General features: G+C 49.5%; 1 protein-coding gene across 4 annotated transcripts in view; it reads right to left on the reverse strand.

Moving 5' to 3' along the window:
* The window catches only part of SYNE3 (spectrin repeat containing nuclear envelope family member 3), a 109,625-nt gene that overhangs the window by 28,352 nt on the left and 63,160 nt on the right, over window positions 1-18,113 (reverse strand). For 2 of the 4 annotated variants that reach the window (XM_054448647.2, XM_063652048.1), the window contains exons 7-15: window positions 17,619-17,755; window positions 15,303-15,477; window positions 11,269-11,451; window positions 9,847-9,990; window positions 8,518-8,652; window positions 5,286-5,447; window positions 4,984-5,156; window positions 4,405-4,534; window positions 2,198-2,344 (exon numbers count right to left, since the gene is read on the reverse strand). In XM_054448647.2, coding sequence (XP_054304622.2) covers window positions 2,198-2,344; window positions 4,405-4,534; window positions 4,984-5,156; window positions 5,286-5,447; window positions 8,518-8,652; window positions 9,847-9,990; window positions 11,269-11,451; window positions 15,303-15,477; window positions 17,619-17,755 — 1,386 coding nt within the window. Of the gene's footprint in view, window positions 1-2,197; window positions 2,360-4,404; window positions 4,535-4,983; window positions 5,157-5,285; window positions 5,448-8,517; window positions 8,653-9,846; window positions 9,991-11,268; window positions 11,452-15,302; window positions 15,478-17,618; window positions 17,756-18,113 lie in introns of all 4 variants that reach the window. The other 2 variants (XM_054448645.2, XM_063652047.1) reach the window with 1 other exon arrangement.

Consider the following 18,113-nt stretch of genomic DNA (forward strand, 5'->3'; position numbering starts at 1 on the left):
AATCGACTCTGGCAGAAAAGATTATCCTAAATCTTTTTTTTTTTTTTTTTTGAGACAGAGTTTTGCTCTCGTTGCCCAGGCTGGAGTGCAATGGCGCGATCTCGGCTCACCGCAACCTCTGCCTCCCAGGTTCAAGCAATTCTCCTGCCTCAGCCTCCCGAATAGCTGGAATTACAGGCATGCACCACCACACCCGGCTAATTTTGTATTTTTAGTAGAAATGGGGTTTCTCCATGTTGAGGCTGGTCTCGAACTCCTGACCTCAGGTGATCCACCCACCTGGGCCTCCCAAAGTGCTGGGATTACAGGTGTAAGCCACCACGCCCGGCCTATCCTAAATCTTAAATCACTCTTATACATATTTTGGCAAACACAATGTCTAGCACACAAAGCATCCACACAAAGACACAAGAAACCAAGAGTAAGAAGAGGCAGAAACAATATACAACAGAAACATTCATAAAATGCCTTGAGATATTAGAATTATTAGACACAATCTGTAAAACGCTATGTTTACTATGTTCAAATAATTAAAAGATAGGTTTAAAAATTTCAGCAAGTATCTGGAAAGGTATGAAAAATGATAGTTTCAGTTCAGACAGGAGCTATAAAATAAGAAAAAAAATAAAGATAAGAAAAATGATAGAGTAGATTATTAAAAGGACCAAATAGAAGTTCTAGAACTGATAACTGCAACAACAAAAGTTAAGAACTCAATAGACATGTGTAACATAAGATGAAACACAGCTAAAGAGAGAATTAGTAAACTGAAAGATGAATCAGAAAAACTATCCAGAATGCAACACGAAGAGGGAAAAGGAAGAAAAATACACAGGAGAGAGTAAGACATAAAGCACACAGTGAGAAGTAGTTACATATGTTTAAATGATATCACAGTAGGAGAGGAGAAAGGGAACAAGGCAGAGGTGATATTTTAAGAAATATAGTTAGTAGAAAAAAATACAAGTAACAAGTTTGGGAATTAAGAGAAAAAAAATAATAATGTTAGAGAGTTTTCCAGAAAGATCCTAGACCACAGATTCGGGAGTTAAAATGAATCCCAACCCAGATAAATAAAAAGAAATTCAAACCTAAACATATCATGGTAAGATTGCAGAAAAATAGGGAAACAGAAGTGAGCTAGGGCCTGGTTGAGAAAGGCCTTGAATAATAAACTCAGGGGTTAAACTCTATAGTGAAAGGTTTTCATTAGGGGGAGGACAGGGTCATATTTGTTATTCTGGCTGCAGAATGAGCCATGACCTAGATGGGACCCAACAGGAAGAAAGGAGGATCAGCTGGGAGGCTACAGCCATAGTCAAGGCCAAAAATGGTAAGTGCCTAAATTAAGACAATGGTAGTGCCAGGGAAGAGAAACACAAAATATCTAGGAGGTGGAATCAAGGAGCTTTAGCAACTGATTAGATGTGGGAGTGAAGAAGACAGGAGAGAAGTGGTAGTTTGGTTGCAAAAATGGCTGTGACTTTCCCCATCTCCCTCCCCCCAGCCATATCCATACCCACTGCAATATGACTTTGCCATCCCTTCCATCAAGTAGTGGAGTCTCTTTCCCTTTCCTTGACTCTAGGCTTGTTTTGGCAAACAGAATGCAGGGGAATTAATGTTATGCTGGCTCCTCGTCTTGACCTCAAAAGTCCTTGCCTGCTGCTATTGCTCTCTTCTGCCCTGCCTCTGCTATGAGAAGTCCAGGCTGTGCCACAGGAGCATACGAGATGTGTAGTCCACGTCATTCTCATCTCTAATAGCCCACTAGCCCCCAGAAGTAGAGACACCCAACTGACCTACAACTGACAGCAGACAGACTGGAGGCACTGCCCGGTTGAGTTCAGCCTAACTTGCCATGCTTCTGAACCATGGGTTAAATACATAGTCGTTGTTTTCAGCCACAAACTGTTGGGATGGTTTGTCACACAGCAATAGCTAAGTGACAGCAGTCAAGTGATGAGTGGTGATATTTTCCAAGTAGGGAAATACATAAGCATGCTGAACACACGAATGAATACCAGAAAAAGTTCTAAAATCTTTGAACCAAAAAAGTTTAAAAGCCATCATCTATACACAAGGGAGAACAGCTCACAAACTGTGGGTGTGCTCTTTCTTTTGAAGACCCCCCTGGTGGCAAATGCATCTGTGGGTGCAAACCTTATGGATGAGGGACCTTTCCTGGGGAACAGACCTGCAGCTTCGATTTTCTGGTCCTCAAGTCCTCGGCTGTAGAAGTTCTCATTGCGATGATTCTAACCAGCTTGGAGTTTTCCACCTGCAACCACTGCTCAAAGTTCCTCAGGAGCTGGGTGAAATCTTCAAGGCTCCCTTCTTCTTCCTGTAGAAGATTTACCTGTAGGATCACACACGGCCAAAGCTTCAGAGGTGAAAGAGGCCCCCTGGCTGTGTGTCCTGGGAATTCCATCTGAGGCAGAGGGGCAGGGACCAGGACAAGATGCCCAAAATGGTGATGGGAGAGGCCTGGGGGATGAACAATGAATCTCTACTCAACATGGCCACATTTAAGGGCCAAGAATATTCCTCACTCTCCCCTCTCTGGCCCCCTGAAAGGTGACGGAAGTCATCACCATCTCTTACCAGGATGGCTATACAAATAGTCACCCTTCCACCATGCTTGCCCCTCGGGGCTCCATGACCAGAGTGATCTGTCTATGATGCAAGCCCACTCAGCAAACTTCTTGGTTATCCACGTAGGTGCCCCTCACTGCTCCCCAGTGTGACCCGGGAGTCTTGGTTCCACTGCATGTGCTGCCTTCCCTGTCCTCTGAGCCTGGGCCTGCAGACGTGTCTTGGCCCCTCAAACTGGCACTCGAATTTCTCCCTCTGCTCTTCACACACACTGTCTCCTCTGTTGGGAACACACCTCTCTCCCTCCTCTCCTCACTGCCACTCAGTCATGAAAATTCAGCTGAGATTTCTTATCTTCCAGGAGAGGCTTCCTGGTCCTGGACCTAGGAACTGCTGCAGGCTCCTGTAGCCTCTGGCCTGTCTGCCAAGGTGCACCACGTTTTTTTGTTTTGTTTTGTTTTTTGTAAACCCTTATTTAACAGCCTGTGGATGCCACTCCCTTGCTTCTTTCTTTTCAACAAAGCTCAGTTTGTTTAAAGGCAGTAAGGGAAAGGGATGGGTAAAACAATGTAGTTAGTTCTTTTTTTTTCTTTTATAAAATATAGCCATGGCACAAAAATAGACCCATCTTGTATGATTTTAGTTTCCATTCTGGGGCCAGCAGGAAGTGTTCAGCCCCAATGCTCTCTTCCCTGCAGGTGCTACTGCTAGTGGCTCACAGAGGTGAGTATCTCCCGGGCCCAGCAGCATGGGCCTATCCCAAGAGCTTGTTAGAAATGCAGAATCGAATTGTGGGCCCTAGCCAGATCTACTAACTCAGAGTCTGCATTTTATCTTATTTTATTACTTTTTGTTGACTGATTGATTGATTGAAATGGGGTCTTGCTTTGTCACCAGGCTGGAGTGCAGTGGCACAATCACAGCTCCCTGCAGCCTCAAACTCCTGGGCTTAAGTGATCCTCCCACCTCAGGCCCCTGAGTAGCTGGAACTACAGGTGCACACCACCATGTCCAGTTAAATTTTAAATATTTTTAATAGAAATGGGGTCTTGCTATCTTACCCAGGCTTGTCTCAAACTCCTGACCTCAAGCAATCCTCCTGCCTCGGACTCCCAGCCTCCCAGAGTTCTGAGACTGTAGGTGTAGCTCACCATACTCAGCCCAGAACCTGCATTTTAATACAAGGCTGTGTGCCCACTGAAAAGCTCTACACTGGATTCCAAGTTCTCTGAGGGTCAGAAGCGTTACTCACAGCTGTATCCTAGCTCTGAGCACAGTCCTTGGAACAAAGTAGCACTCAGCAAATGGAGGAGTGAATGAAAGAATGAATGGGAAAATGAATAATTTGATGTATTTGAATAACAAGGAATAACTTTCTTTTCCACAAAGCTCAAGTTTGTTTAAAAGCAGTAAGGGATGGATGAAACACGGTACAAAAATATTGCTGTCTTGTATGGTTTCGGTTTCCAATCTCGGGCCAGCAGGATGCTTTCAGCCCCGACACTCTCTTCCCTGCAGGAGCTGCTGCTAGTGGCTTACAGAGGTAAGTATCTGACTGGCTAAGGGATACCCCTGACCTGCCCTGGTGGCCTGGCTCTGCAGACTCTGGGATCTCTGAGGTCCTCTGTGGAGTAGGATCAAATGCTCTTTGGCCACAGCTGGGGCAGGCTCAAACGAGACAGGATGTGGCCAAGTCCTCAGAGCAGAGCATGTTGCCCCAGACAGGGAGGGGCCTGTGCTGGAGACCCCTATCCACCTCTTGACCTGGGGCCTGGCCCCTTCTCCCACAGCCCTGCTAGACAGACTCACACGTCGACGATGCCTGGGAATAGGATCCATGGGGTTGATGAGAAATCCTGACTTCGGGATGTTGTTGGTGAAAACCATTTTCTTCCCCGAATCCACTTCCATCCTCTGCAGATGCCAGTTTCTGATGAGGCTGAGAAGACAAACTCAGCCCAGTCAATGCAGAGACGTGGTGGGGACCCACCAGGACATGGGAAAAGTAATAGAATTGGGGAAATATGGGTCACGAGTCAGTGTCCCCCATTGAAGTTTGTAAGAATGTTCCCGAGGCATGCTCACATCCGGTTTCTGACTTTAAACTCAGAGTAACCTGTCATGAAGGTGCGTATGCCCATTGATGCAGATGGGGAAACTGAGGCTCAAGCCAGTATAGACTGGGGGCTAACTCCCAAGACGGGGACATTTCCTGGCTCCTCCTGCTCCTGCTAGAATAGCCAACTGGGCCAAAGTGTGAAGGTGCCCAAGGCCCCTGGCTCCACACTGGGCAGCACCCTGGCCGTCTGCTCCACAAGCACCTGAGTGCCCCTGAGTGGGAAGGGGTGGTGTCCCAGACAAGGCTCAGAGCCTAGGAGGCACTCTCACCTCAGCAGACTGTCTTCCAGCAGCCTCAAGGCCTGCCACGACTCTGCCAGCTCCCTGAGCTCCGCCTGCACCACGGCAGCACCCTCCGGAGAAGACTTCTCCATCACCAGCCAGCCCTGCACTTCCACCAGGGACAGCTGGGCCTCCTTCTCCGGGAATTCTGCCACCAGCCTCTAAAGGACACACAGACACACAGACACACACACAGTGAGGGTAGAGGGAGGTTTCTGTTCCTTGGTGTGGGAACGTTGGCCTGTCAAGGCTGCTTCTTTGGGAAGTGGGTGAGGGAACCACCGCCTTACCTCAAACTCGGCCTCTTGGGACTCAGCATCCCCCAGGCCCGCCTCTCCCCGGTGTGCCTTCAGCTTTTGTGTGGTCACGGTGATCCACTGCCGCAGCTCCAGCAGCTGGTGGCTGAAGGTGCAGTGCTCCTGCACACTCTGCCGACACCTGTCCACAAGGTCCTGCAGCACAGCCCGGGGAGCCCAGGGCATCCTGAGTGCTGGCTGAGGGGGAGACCCCTGCACCACCTCCACCCTGCAGCGCTCTCACACCTGCTGGGGACCCCAGGGCTCCCCACCAAGTAGTACCACAAGAGGCTGGGCTGGCCCTTCCCTCCACACAGCACAAGGAATTTACCCTGGGAAGATCAACTCTGGTTTAAAGCCTGTCTTACTTTTAGGAAAATGACCAAGTCTAGGTGAGGGTGGGGGAAATCGGATCTCCTGTCCACCACTGATCCAAGTGTAAATTGGCCCAACCACTTGTGGAAACCACGGGTCAGAATCTACCCAAACGGAACGTGGCTGTAGCTGATGGCCCAGCCATTCCACTCCCGGTGTATGTCCCAGAAATGGGAACACATCCTCACCCAAGGTCATACATGTGACAGCCCCAAGTTGGAAACTATCCAAGTGCCCATCAATAGTAGAATGAATAAATACACGGTGGTATATTCATACAATGGAATGTTTTACAGCAAGAATGAACAGTCTATAACCACATGCAACACAGCAGATGAATTTACAACCATCACGTGGAGAGCTAAAGGCCAGGCACAAAAGAAAACATTCTGTCCAATTCAATTTAAATGAAGGATGACATCAGGCAAACCCAAGCTATGTTGCGGGAAGTGTGAAGTCAGAGCCCCCCCTTGAGGGTCGGGAATGGTGAGCTGGGCATGACCACAGGCACAGGGGCTTTCGAAGGCTGGTAATATTCTGTGTTTTAGTTGGGTGCTGGTAACACAGATGCATTTAATTTTTTAAAAAAGTAATCAAGCTGCACACTCAGATATTCACGTTCAGTCTTTCTTTGTTCTTTTTCCTGAGTACTGTTTCCTGGGCCAATCTATTGTTCAGCTCTCTGTCTCCAGGAAAGGTGGACACTGTCCCCAGAAGGGCAGCCATTCTCTATACCCCTGGCCACCCAGCCTGAGACCCTTGGAGCTTTCTTTACATAGCCCGCCATGAACCAGTCAGACCCCAGGGCCTGCTGTTCCCATTCCAGCTGTGTTCCCTGGATAAGGTCATCATGACTCTCTGCAGGGCTACCATAGGCCCTGCCTTCTGCATTCCACAGACACTGACTGAGATCGCTGGATACCAGGCCCATACCAGGGGCTGGGGAGACTGCTGCCTCTGTCCTCAGTGAGCCATCAATGAGGGCCTGAGAAGTTATCTAAAACTCCACTTCTCTGAGTTGTCCCTACCACTGTCCCCTCCTGGTCCCTGTGTGCCAACATTAGACCAGACGCCTCCAAGGGCTTCCCGTGCATAGAGCTGTGATCTCCAACATCAGATACCTGCCCCCCAGGGGGACACAGAGACTGCCTCACTGTGGGGAAGGACATATTAGATTAACAAGCACTGGGTATCAAAATAATAAAAGGGCAATTTCTCTTTAAAGAAGAATATGAACAATCAATAAGAATTGGAATATCATCATTTTGCAACACCTAGTGATGCTCAGTTAATGCTGCTTCTTATAACGACTAATCTAGCCCATCATTTGGATGGCCGTATTAGGAGACTTTTGCTGCTTCTATGGGTTTCTATGGGCTCCTGAGGAGTGAGGACAATGTGTCCTATTTCTCTGCTGCCTCGACCTTGAAACTACTAACTGCTAGTTTATTGAATGTAATTAAATGAATTCATCCAGACATTAATCTTCACTTAGACCAATGGGTCTCCACAGGTGATGCCTTATGTCCTGGAAACTGGTGGGGAGGGTTTGCAGTTGCTGCGGTAGAGGTGGTGAGGGTGATACTAGGTGGAGTGAGAGGGATGGGTGCTCGCATTCCACCCTGGGGTGGCTGGTCCACAAATGCAGAATTCACCCACATCCCACACAATTTTCTCATGTCCTCCTAATATCTACAGCAGTAAAAAACCTGCTTGTCATGACCTGAGCTCAGACTGTCACTCCAATCAACACACAAACACAAGGAAGATTTTTCAGTTTTAACAAACATACTGACTTCTCTAGAGCTGCACCCTTTGTGTAAGTGGATGGAAGACTGCTCTTGGGTTTGATCAAAGTTCTATCAAGCGTTGTTCACATTTCAGGAAACCACATCACTAGAGGCTGTGATGGCTGTGCCACCTGACAGCATTTGCAGCTGTCACGCAGGGAGGGCACGTTCTGACCACCTCCTTATGTCTTGAGTGTGGCCATCTGGGAGTACTTACATATTGAAGGACAATATTGTATTATAATTACTTTCCTTTGATTTCTCTTTTCTATTTCCTGGGTGGGTATATTCCCTATGAATGTCAGGAGTGTAAAGAGGAATGTTTGGTATGAAATAGGGAGTGCAAAGTCAGGTGGAGGGAGAGCTCTCATTGCCTCATTGGGTTTTCTTGAGGTGTGAGTGCCAGAGACCCTGCTTTATACTCCTCAGGGCTTTTTACAAAGGCAGACCCAGGACTCCATCTGAATCAGTGTCATAGTGGGGCCTGGAGTCTGCATTTCCACTTGTCCTCAGGCCAGCTTTGAAGGAGCTTTGAGTTCCATCCCTACTGCTGGAAGGAGACTGAATCCTGGACGAACCCTAGAAAGAGCTGAGGTGGCCACTAGAGGGCACTGGCGACGAAGCTCTGTGGCCTCCAGGCCTTGTGCAGGCTGCAGGGGACCCGAGGCCACCTGTGCTCTGGACTGCCTAAGGATCTCAGCAGCCTGCTCTCTTCTTTTGCCGCTTGGCCCTAATCTCAGTATGTAATTGTGCATTGACTTGTTTGCTTGATGATTAATTGTCCATCTGCCCAACTGGGGTGTAACTCCCAGGAGAGCAGGAGCCTGGGCTGTCATGCTCTGCTATCTCCATCCTTAGGGCCACCTAGAACACTGCCTGGCATATGGGAGGTGCTCAATAATTATCTGTTGTATGAATGAGAAAGGGAAGAAAAAAAGGGAGAAAGAAAATAGAGAGGTCAGAAGGAATGAAGGCAGGAAAGGAGGAGAAAGTCCCCAGGCGTGTTGGATGACAGGGGCCTGCTCTCTGCCAAAGCACAGGCCCTTCTGCCAGCCCCTTACCTCCAGAGACCTCTGCAGGGCCTGGAAGTCAGAGGAAAGCTGGTCCATTTTGTGCTGGTGGTTGGGGTTCTCCTGGACCAGAGGCCTTGCAGCCTCCATCTGTGCCCCCAGGTCCAGCCCCTCTTCCTGCAGCCCCTGCAGTAGAGAAGGTAACAGGTAGGCTAATCTTCCCACCTCTCCCTCCCTTGGGGTGGCTGATCAAGGCAGACCCACTGAGTGGGAGAGCCTGGGAGGGGTGAATTCCCCAAGGCAGTGGGGCTCCTTCATACCAGCGGAAGTACCAACCACATGGCTGGTCTGATGGGCCCACTCTCAGGGCTGGAGAGATTTTAAAAATCAGACAAAAATATTCTGGGACACCATGAAAATAAACTCTGCTGCAAGCCAGATGACATCTCTGGGGACAAACTCACACTGGGACTCATACTTGATGATCACCTCTCATTATGAAGAAACACGTCCCAGTTTTATTTTTAAAACCCAAAATGCACTATTTTTTTTCTTTTTTTGGAGACAGAGTCTCACTCTGTCGCCCAGGCTGGAGTGCAGTGGCACAATGTGGGCTCACTGCAACCTCCACCTCCTGGGTTCAAGCGATTCTGGTGCCTTGGCCTCCCGAGTAGCTGGGGTTACAGATTCCCGCCACCATGCCTGGCTAATTTTTTTGCTTTTTTTTTTAAAATTTTTTATTTTAAATAGAGACAGGGTTTCACCATGTTGCCCAGGCTGATCTCAAACTCCTAAAGTCAGGCAATCTGCTCACCTCCCAAAGTGCTGGGATTACAAGCGTGAGCCACTGCTCCCAGCCTAAAATGCACTATTTTTAATGTCTTCTAGAGAACACTCTCAATTTATGTATGAGCTGTGTTTGGGTTTTAAAAAGAGAACTATTGTATCACATGCATTTTAAAAACCATCAAGTTCCTTATCCAGCCAACAATGATCAACGGTCAGCCTACTTACAGTCCACGTTTCAGAACATTTATTCTTAATCCCAAAGTTGGTTTAACTGAACACCTCTGGACTCATTAAGAATACTTAGCAAAGCAATTCTAAAAACAAATACCAATGTCAGACTTTGGAACTGAGGAGTAAACAAAAAGACAGTTTGTCATTTTGCTGAGCTCAAGACTCAGTTGTTTGAGGTCAGGAACCATCAGATAAATAAGCAGAGGTTCTGTTGAGATGAAAGGTCAGATCTCAACTAAGGGTCTAAATTTCTGGCTCACAGCAGCTGTTGCTTTGCTGGTTACTGCTAGAGGACGATGCTGCTTCCAGGTGCAGCTGAGCGCCTGGGCAGGAGTGATTCAGGCCGCACAGACCCCTCACCTGCAACCTTGAGAGCTGGGCCTGTTTTCCAGGAAGGTCCCGCTGAAGCCCCTTCTCGGCTTGGACCCTGACTTGGAGGTCCAAGAGCTTCCTCTGCAGGGGCTCGAAAGCCACTCCAAAGTCTTTGTGCTGAGCGAGCAGGCTCTGCAGAGACACAGGACAGTGTGCATATTAAGAGCGTTCCTCATGAGCACCGTGTTGTGAGACCTGACCCGTGCAGCCAGGCTGCTCTTCGTCTCGGCCAGCTCATGCTCATTCAGGCGCCACCCCCTCCAGGAAGCCTTCCCTAGCCCTGATGCAGTTGGGTGCCTCTCCTTAGAGTCACCATAGCGTCCTCACAGAACACTTTGGCCATATCCCTCCAGAACAGGGGCAAACTACACCCCTCCACCCACCGACCAAATCCCACCAGAGGCCTGTTTTTGTAAATAAAGTTTTATGGGAACCCAGCCATGCCCATACATTTATAGCTGCAGTGGTGGTGCTGAGGAGCTGCGACAGAGACCGCCTGCCCTGCAGACTCTAAAACCTTCACTATCTGGCCCTTCACAGAAACAGTCTGCCAACCTTTGCTGTAAAACAGCACTTTGATATCTTCTAGTAATTGCCTACTTATTTGTGTCCACCAGCAAAAGCTGTGAGTGTTTGAGGGTGAAGACCTTGGCTCCTTTCTTCATCCCCCCAGCTCCTAGAACTGCACCAGGCACTGCGGATGGAGGGAACATGCACGGGAGCTGAAATCATGGGCTGGGTCCTGGCTGTACCCCATATGGACCATGAGCCACCTTCTTGACCATTCTGCTTTGGTGTCCTCGTGTGTAAAACAAGAAAAATAACAGTACCTCCCTCCTAGTGCTCTTATGTGGATTAGATAAGATCAAGGATCTGGAGCTCTTAGCAATGCCCTGGCCCATAGCCAGTGCCCCATAGATCATAGTTATTATTGTCATCATCATTAGATGCTCAGCAAACATTTGTTACCTAAAAGAATAAGCTGTCCACAACGTGCCATGCCATGTCATTGATGTAGTGTAGTCATTTTGAAATGTGTCACTAATATGAGCTTCCAGCTCTAGGGTGGTTTAAATTTTACAAGGACTTTTATCACCATTTTCTTATTTGACCCTCCTGTCACTCTCTGCAGAAGACTGGACTGGATTCAATTTGATTGCAGGGGGTTTGGGGACAGGGCTGGGAGGCAGACAGGTGGTGGCTAGGAAACCAGTTAGAGGGATCATGCAAGAATCCTACCCAGTTTACACATGAGGAGGCTGAGATTGTCAGGGACAAAGGGATACACCTGGGGCCACACAGTGGCAAGCGGCAGAGCTGAGTTTAGAACATAGGGCCATCTGCCTCCCCAGTGGGTGCTCCAGCCCCGTGGCCAAGCCGAGTCCTGAGCAGATGCCTGGTGCTGCACACCTGCAGTTTGCTTTTCCTCTGCAGGAGGCTGTTATGCAGCAGGTCTCTGTCCCTCATGGAACCCGCCACCTGCTCCAGGAGTGCCGTGGCTCTCTCCTGGCCAAAGACGCCAATCAGGAGGTCTTTCTTCAGCTGCAGCATCGTCAGCAGCTCTTTCAGGCGGGAGCTTTCCATCAGGGCCGCCTGTGGGAGACAAGGCTTCCATGAACCACAGACCAGGCAGGACACAGCTCAGAAACAGAGCCAGGGGCACAACTGTTCTGGTTGCAACTGCTTAGGAAGCTCACCTTTGTGCAGGTGTCTGAGGAAGCAGCAAAGTCAAGTAGAAACAAAATGAGCTGGCAGGAATGCGCTGGCAAGGCCCTGAGTTTCGGGGTCAACTTTGATTCCTCTCTCGCCTCCCACATCTGTCTTGATATTCAAGCCTGAGTAATATCCACCTCCTACAGGCCTCAGAAGTCTGTCTCCTCTCCATGGCCTCTGCCCTTGACTGCAGTGCACCCTCAGCCTTGGGCACCTGGACCACACAGCTCCGGAATGGCTGCTGCCTCCTAGTTAGTTGGCTCCCCACCACCGACCTGCCACACTGCAGCAGAACCCAGACCCAGCCAGCTTGATCCTCTACTCAGTGATCTCCCGTCACCAACAACAGTGGACACACCCCCCAGCACTATCTGCAACAGTGTTTTGGACATTTCGAAGGGAGCTACAGGCCTGTAGGAGCATGATCAGAGAGAATTCAGGAAGGCTTCCCAGAGGAGGTGATACTCAGCAGACTACTGATGTGCAGGAGTTTGCCAGGCAAAGAGGAGAACTAAGGGGGCTCAGAAGCCTCCTACAATGGCAGAAGGCTGCCATATAGCCTGAACTCTGTGCAGCCCAGGCCCTACCTCCTCCAGGAAGCCTTCCCTGACCCCATTCCCAGCCTACAATCACTCTTCTTGCCCCAAAAGCCCTGCAACTCTTAGAGCCTGAACCAAGCCTCTGACTCCTGTTGCCTCTCCAGCTGTTTCAGGTAAGCACCTCTTGCATTTCTAATTGAGTGTCTGGGGTTCTGGAAGCCAGAGGTTTTGTCTTCGCCCAGAGTTCTTTCATTTTATACCTGATGATGTTGCTGAGAACCCACTCTCAGACTTAAAACACTGAGCTAGGCATGGGGTTGGGAGAGAAAGAACAAAGATTCCAACCCAGGTAAGTCACTTCAATACAAGACAGAAAGTGGTCATTCTTTTTTTTTTTTTTTTTTGAGATGGAGTCTCGCTCTGTCGCCCAGGCTGGAGTGCAGTGGTGCGATCTCGGCTCACTGCAAGCTCCACCTCCTGGGTTCACGCCATTCTCCTGCCTCAGCCTCCCGAGTAGCTAGGACTACAGGTGCCCACCACCACACCCGGCTAATTTTTTTGTATTTTTTTTAGTAGAGACGGGGTTTCACCATGTTAGCCAGGATGGTCTCGATCTCCTGACCTCGTGATCCGCCCACCTCGGCCTCCCAAAGTGCTGGGATTACAGGCGTGAGCCACTGTGCCCGGCCAAGAAAGTGGTCATTCTTTAAGCAAAGCTGGAGCTAGTGCCGTGGGAGTTCAAGGCAGAGGTGGACACTCCTGGTTGGGGAAATCGAGTACTACTTTGGAGAAGGCAGTACTGAAGACAGGCCTTGAAGGGCAGGTGTTTCTGGAAGAGGCAGTGTAACCATAGCTGATACAGCTGTACTGGCATGACCTGCACACCAGGGCATCTAGCTTGTGTTCAGTCACACAGAGGTCAAGCCTCTCACTGTAGGGGAGTCAGTCACCTTTACCCCCTTTTCACCAAGCTCAGACACAATATCATGGGAGTTAAGAGTTTAGGCTGGGGAGTTGAGATCATGAGTCTGGATTATGTACTAGTTGGGAAGCTATGGGCAGATCTGAGCCTCAGTTTCCTCTTTTGTCAAATAGGTTCCCTGGCTCTGATCCCTCATCTGCAAAATAAGAAAGATCATAGTAGAAATGGAAATAAAACTACCTGTGCATAGATATTCAAAATATGTGAATTATGACAATAAAAAATCAGAAACAACCTAAGCCTTTAATTGTGGATACACTAAATTATGTCACACTCCAGAACAGAGTATGATCCAGCCATTGAAAATGATCACTTTTATTTGAATGATTTTAAATGATGCTGAGAACAAAAGCTAAAATGTGTGGAGTGAGAATATCAGAATATACAATTATAGAACTTGATCCCAAATACATAAAAATTGTAATTAAATCTTCTGTCTCTTGGTGACCATATCTCACGGAAATATCTAAATGGATTTAATCAGATATAAAGGACAGATTTGAGATCTTCTGATCTAAAATTGAGTTTTGTGGCACATATGAAATTCACTCCAGGATGCCCTGAGGAGTACCTAGAAAAGATGGCCCACCATCCTTTGGAGCATGGGGCTGGGAGAAGGGGCCCACTGGACCCTTGGAAAGAAAGGCCATGCCCTCCAGCTTAAAAACTATTAAAGGAGGTCTGGCGCAGTGGCTCATGTCTAATCCCAGCACTTTGGGAGGCCAGGGCAGGCAGCTCACTTGAGGTCAGGAGCTCGAGACCGGCCTGGTCAACATGATGAAACCCCGTCTCTACTGAAAATACAAAAAATTAGCCAGGCGTGGTGGTGCATGCCTGTAATCCCAGCTACTTGGGAGGCTGAGGCAGGAGAATTGAACCCGGGAGGCGGAGGTTGCAGTGAGCCGAGATCGCGCCACTGCACTCCAGCCTGGGTGATAGAGCAAGACTTTGTCTCCAAAAAAAAAAGCCATGAAGAGAGAAAACAAATTCTTGTCCCAATGTAAGCCCCAAGCGGAAAATCACAAGGGTAGACGTTTCAAAATGCAGGCACATGCCCAAGTAGTGTACCCAAGGGTGAGCAGGGGCCAACCCTGGTTATTGGTTCTCCCCAGTCATACCAAGGTGGCAGAAAAGGCGATGGAGAAATTGCCCCAACATGTTCATCCCTGTGGCTTGTGGGATAATGGGAGCTTTTTGTTTTCTTCTTCACACACCTTTACACTCTCCAAGTAGGTGTGCCTTTTATAATCAGAATGATTATACATCTCAAACACGTTTGAGTCTTTTCCCACTCTTTGTGTCTAAGAATCTCTAGACACAAAATCATTTTATGGACTTCAGAGTTCAATGATGCCAGAGACAGTATGTACAGGCACACTGGGGACACCACAGTGACGGGCATCATGGCAGATGTTGTCTTCTGCTCATCCCAAAGCCATTGCTCCTTCTCTCTTCCCAAACCACCAGCATTTTGGGAGGCAAAGTGCTCAGTTCCGGGGCACTTTGGTACAAACCAGTTTTGGTAATCCCATCATCCTTGCCGGTGATTGGGCCAGGAATAATCATATGACCTTGACCAGCCAATGAGATGTGAGGGGAGTGCAGGTGTCGGGGGAAGATTTGAAAGGCGGAAGTAGAGGTGGAGAGAGCCCCGTGCATCCGCGGCTCCATCCGGAGCCAGTTGTTGTTCATGCGAGATGCACGTTTGGAGCCAGAGCAGCCATGCCGGGGCCATGAGGCGAGACCTGGCTTAGAACTACAAAGGGCTTGGTCCTGGTGACACCACTGAGCTGTGGCCTGGCACCCTGGACTGCCTGAATGTCGCTGTTTTAAGATACCGCAGGTCAGGTCAGGTTTCCTGCCACTTGGAGCCGCAGTAAAGGCAATGGCCTGATAACGCTGCTCTCTCAGGAGTGCTGATGCCTCCACCTGGTAGATGCTTGTGGGTGGGGAGCGTCCGTACCGAGCCCCGGGTTAACCCCCAGGCACCAGGCTTCGCCTCCTGCCCAGGAGCCGAGCTGACCTTTGTCAATATAACAAGCAAGCATGGACACTCCCTGTGCACCAGGACTCAGCAGACCGAGTGCAGTGAGCTCTCCCCAGATATCCAGAGGACCCGGCAACGGGCCTTCCCCTGGGAGAGAGGCTGAAACACCATGCCCCGCCAGTGGCCCACCCCAGCCACACCCAGTTGGCAGGACCACGGTTACCTCGATCTGGGGCAGGAAGGTGTGAAGGGAAGGCAGGTCCGGCAGGCTGGCAGTGACCTCCAAGAGCCGCTGGGCCAGGGCCTTCCACAGCTGCAGATCCTGCAGAGGCCGCTGGAAATGCTGCCACAGCTCCACCCCCGCGGCATTGCGCAGCCTGGCGCTCTTCACCTTCAGGCTGCAAGGAGCGTGGAGGGAGAAAACAAGGGAGGAGAGAGAGTGGGTTCAGTCCAGGGATGAGGCCTCTGCCAAGACCCTCAAGAGGCCCAGCATGCACTGCTCCCAGGGTGGGCCTTCTCCTATTTCAGTTGCTGGGAATGTCTGCAGCAGTCGACAGAAGATGTAGTTGGAAGGGACTTTGATTAATATCACTATGAAAAGGCATCAGCAGCAGGCCTGGGGTCTTCCTGAGGACAGACACTGGGGCTCCTTGGGACCTATAGGCTCTTATATAATTTACATTCATGGGCAGGATACGGTGGCTCACACCTGTAGTCCCAGGACTTTGGGAGGCCAAAGCAGGAGGATCACTTGAGGCCAGGAGTACGAGACTAGCCTGGGCAACATAGAAAGACCCCATCTCTTAAAAAAAAAATTTTTAAATTAGCCAGGCATCATAGTGCATGCCTGTAGTCCTAGCTACTCGGGAGGCTGAGGTAGGAGGATTGCTTGAGCCCAGGTGTTTGAGGTTGCAGTGAGCTGTGATTGCACCACTGCACTCCAACTTAGGTGACAGAGTGACACCTGTCTCCAAAATAAATACATAAATAAATAAAAGGCATGAGTGTTCTCTGATTCTATCGTAGGTATAAAGAGCTGGGAGTTTGGAGCCAGACAGGCCAGCTATATGACCTTAAGTGGCTCAACATTAACAAGCCTCAGTTTTCTCACCTATGAAATAGGCAACACAGTGCCCCTCTCATATAATCATTCTAAGTGTTAGATGAGATGACACATGGAGACATTATTCTTCCAGTAATGGAAGAATAATTAATTCAGACTGGCCCTCCCACTGAGTACAAAAACAAAAGACAAAAAAATTGCTTGATCAAAGTTTTAAAAAACAAATAATAGAAATGTGAGTCTAACCAACTTTGAGCCTGAGGGTATTTGCCAATCTGGAAGAAACAGCTGCAAAACTGAGTTAGGGTTTGGCAGCCTCTCAGGATAAGGGTCTATCAAAAATGGGCAGATTCTGAAAACAGCACCTCACGTGAAGCTGGGATTGCAAAGGTCCATGCCCTCAGGATAAAAGTGCACTGCAAGCAAGCCAGCCCAACAGACAGACGGCCCAGCTTCATGATCAAGGAATACAAGCCTTGAAGATAAATTATGGAGACCCTAGACCAGTCCTGCCTGCCCCCGGGCACCTGGCAGAAGCAAACAAAACCCTTTCTTGAGTAAGATACCATCATTCTAGGCCCATTTAATTTCTACAAATAATTTTTGAAACACAATGTCCAGCACCAAGTCATAGGAAACCAATACCTGAAACCTCAATGAGAGAAACCAGAGGGAGAGGAAGACCCTTGGCCACTCTGTCTCCCTGCCTACTTTGTGCACAGGAAATCCAACCCCCCAACCTCAGCCCTACCCCTACCTTAGCATCCCACGGGGGATCCAGGCCACTGCCCCAGTTTTATAGATGTAGGCCTGAGCATGCTGTGGGATGAGAGACACACAGCAAAGGTAGGAGCACCCTTTGTTCATTCTGAAGGAGCTCCCTGTACCAGGCAGAGGTAAGAGATGCGCGATAGCTGCGTGGACAGTTGTACCATGTTCAGAACACCTCGGAGGCTCATGCAGTGAAGACAGGTAACAGATTTCAAATCAACTTTGCTCGGTTCCACACAGGGAGGATACAGGGCTGCTGCATTTGCTAAACTAGGAAGCTGGAGGTCCTGCTGTGCCTGAGCCCGGGGGCTGAGGGGCACGTGGAGGCTGGTCTGGAGACGGCTCAGATGTTGAAGTCAGCATCCGAAGGCAGGGGAATGGAGTCTGTCTATTGAAAAGCCCTCCCTTTGGGCCATCACCCCTCCCCAGTGCTAACCTGCGGAAAGAGTCATGATAGGACGGGTGGCTGAGCCACTAGCCTGGATAAATGCAAAGTTCAGGCCTCTTTCTGGGAGCAAATGCAAAACAGTCAAAGGGGACAGGGTCTGAGCCAAGTGAGAACCTGTAAAAGCCAGTCATTGAGAGGTGCAAAGAATGATTTAGAAGTTACTATGTTGCAGGAGAAAGCAAGCCCGCCTTCTGGAGATGGGGAAATGTGGGTTCCAGCACACCCTGAGTCCCACCACCCTTGGCCTTCCCAGATACCTCTGATACTCCTGGATGGCAGCGATGACACTATCAGAGAGTGGCTTCAGGTTGTGAGGGAAGATGATGAGCTCCTTCAGCTGGGCTTGCAGCCGGTCCACCCGGGGGTCCTCCGAGGCCAGCGCCGCCTGTGTTGCCTGCAGCACATGACGACACCACAGCGGGAGGTGAGGCTCCTCAACAGGATAAGTGTGTGTGTGTGTGTGCAGGAGGGTGAGCGTGGCCAGTGGAGGTGGGCCAGGCTGGGAAGAAACTGTCACTAGGGGCAGGAACTGGGGCCCCACTCTTGAGCTCAGCCCCTGCCCTCCCATCTCCAGCTCCTTTACCTGGAACTCAGCCTTTACTGTCTGTTGCTGGGCTACAGTTCTGCTCTTTATTGTCCCCTACCTCCCAGCATTGTCATGGCAAACAGTAGCTCCTAATGGTAAAAATAACTAATACTCAGGGGACACCAATGCCAGGCTGAGCGCCCTGGGTGTCCTATTCATTTAAGCC

Source organism: Pongo pygmaeus, chromosome 15 (assembly GCF_028885625.2).
Source record: "Pongo pygmaeus isolate AG05252 chromosome 15, NHGRI_mPonPyg2-v2.0_pri, whole genome shotgun sequence".
In the NCBI taxonomy this organism is placed as follows: domain Eukaryota; kingdom Metazoa; phylum Chordata; class Mammalia; order Primates; family Hominidae; genus Pongo; species Pongo pygmaeus.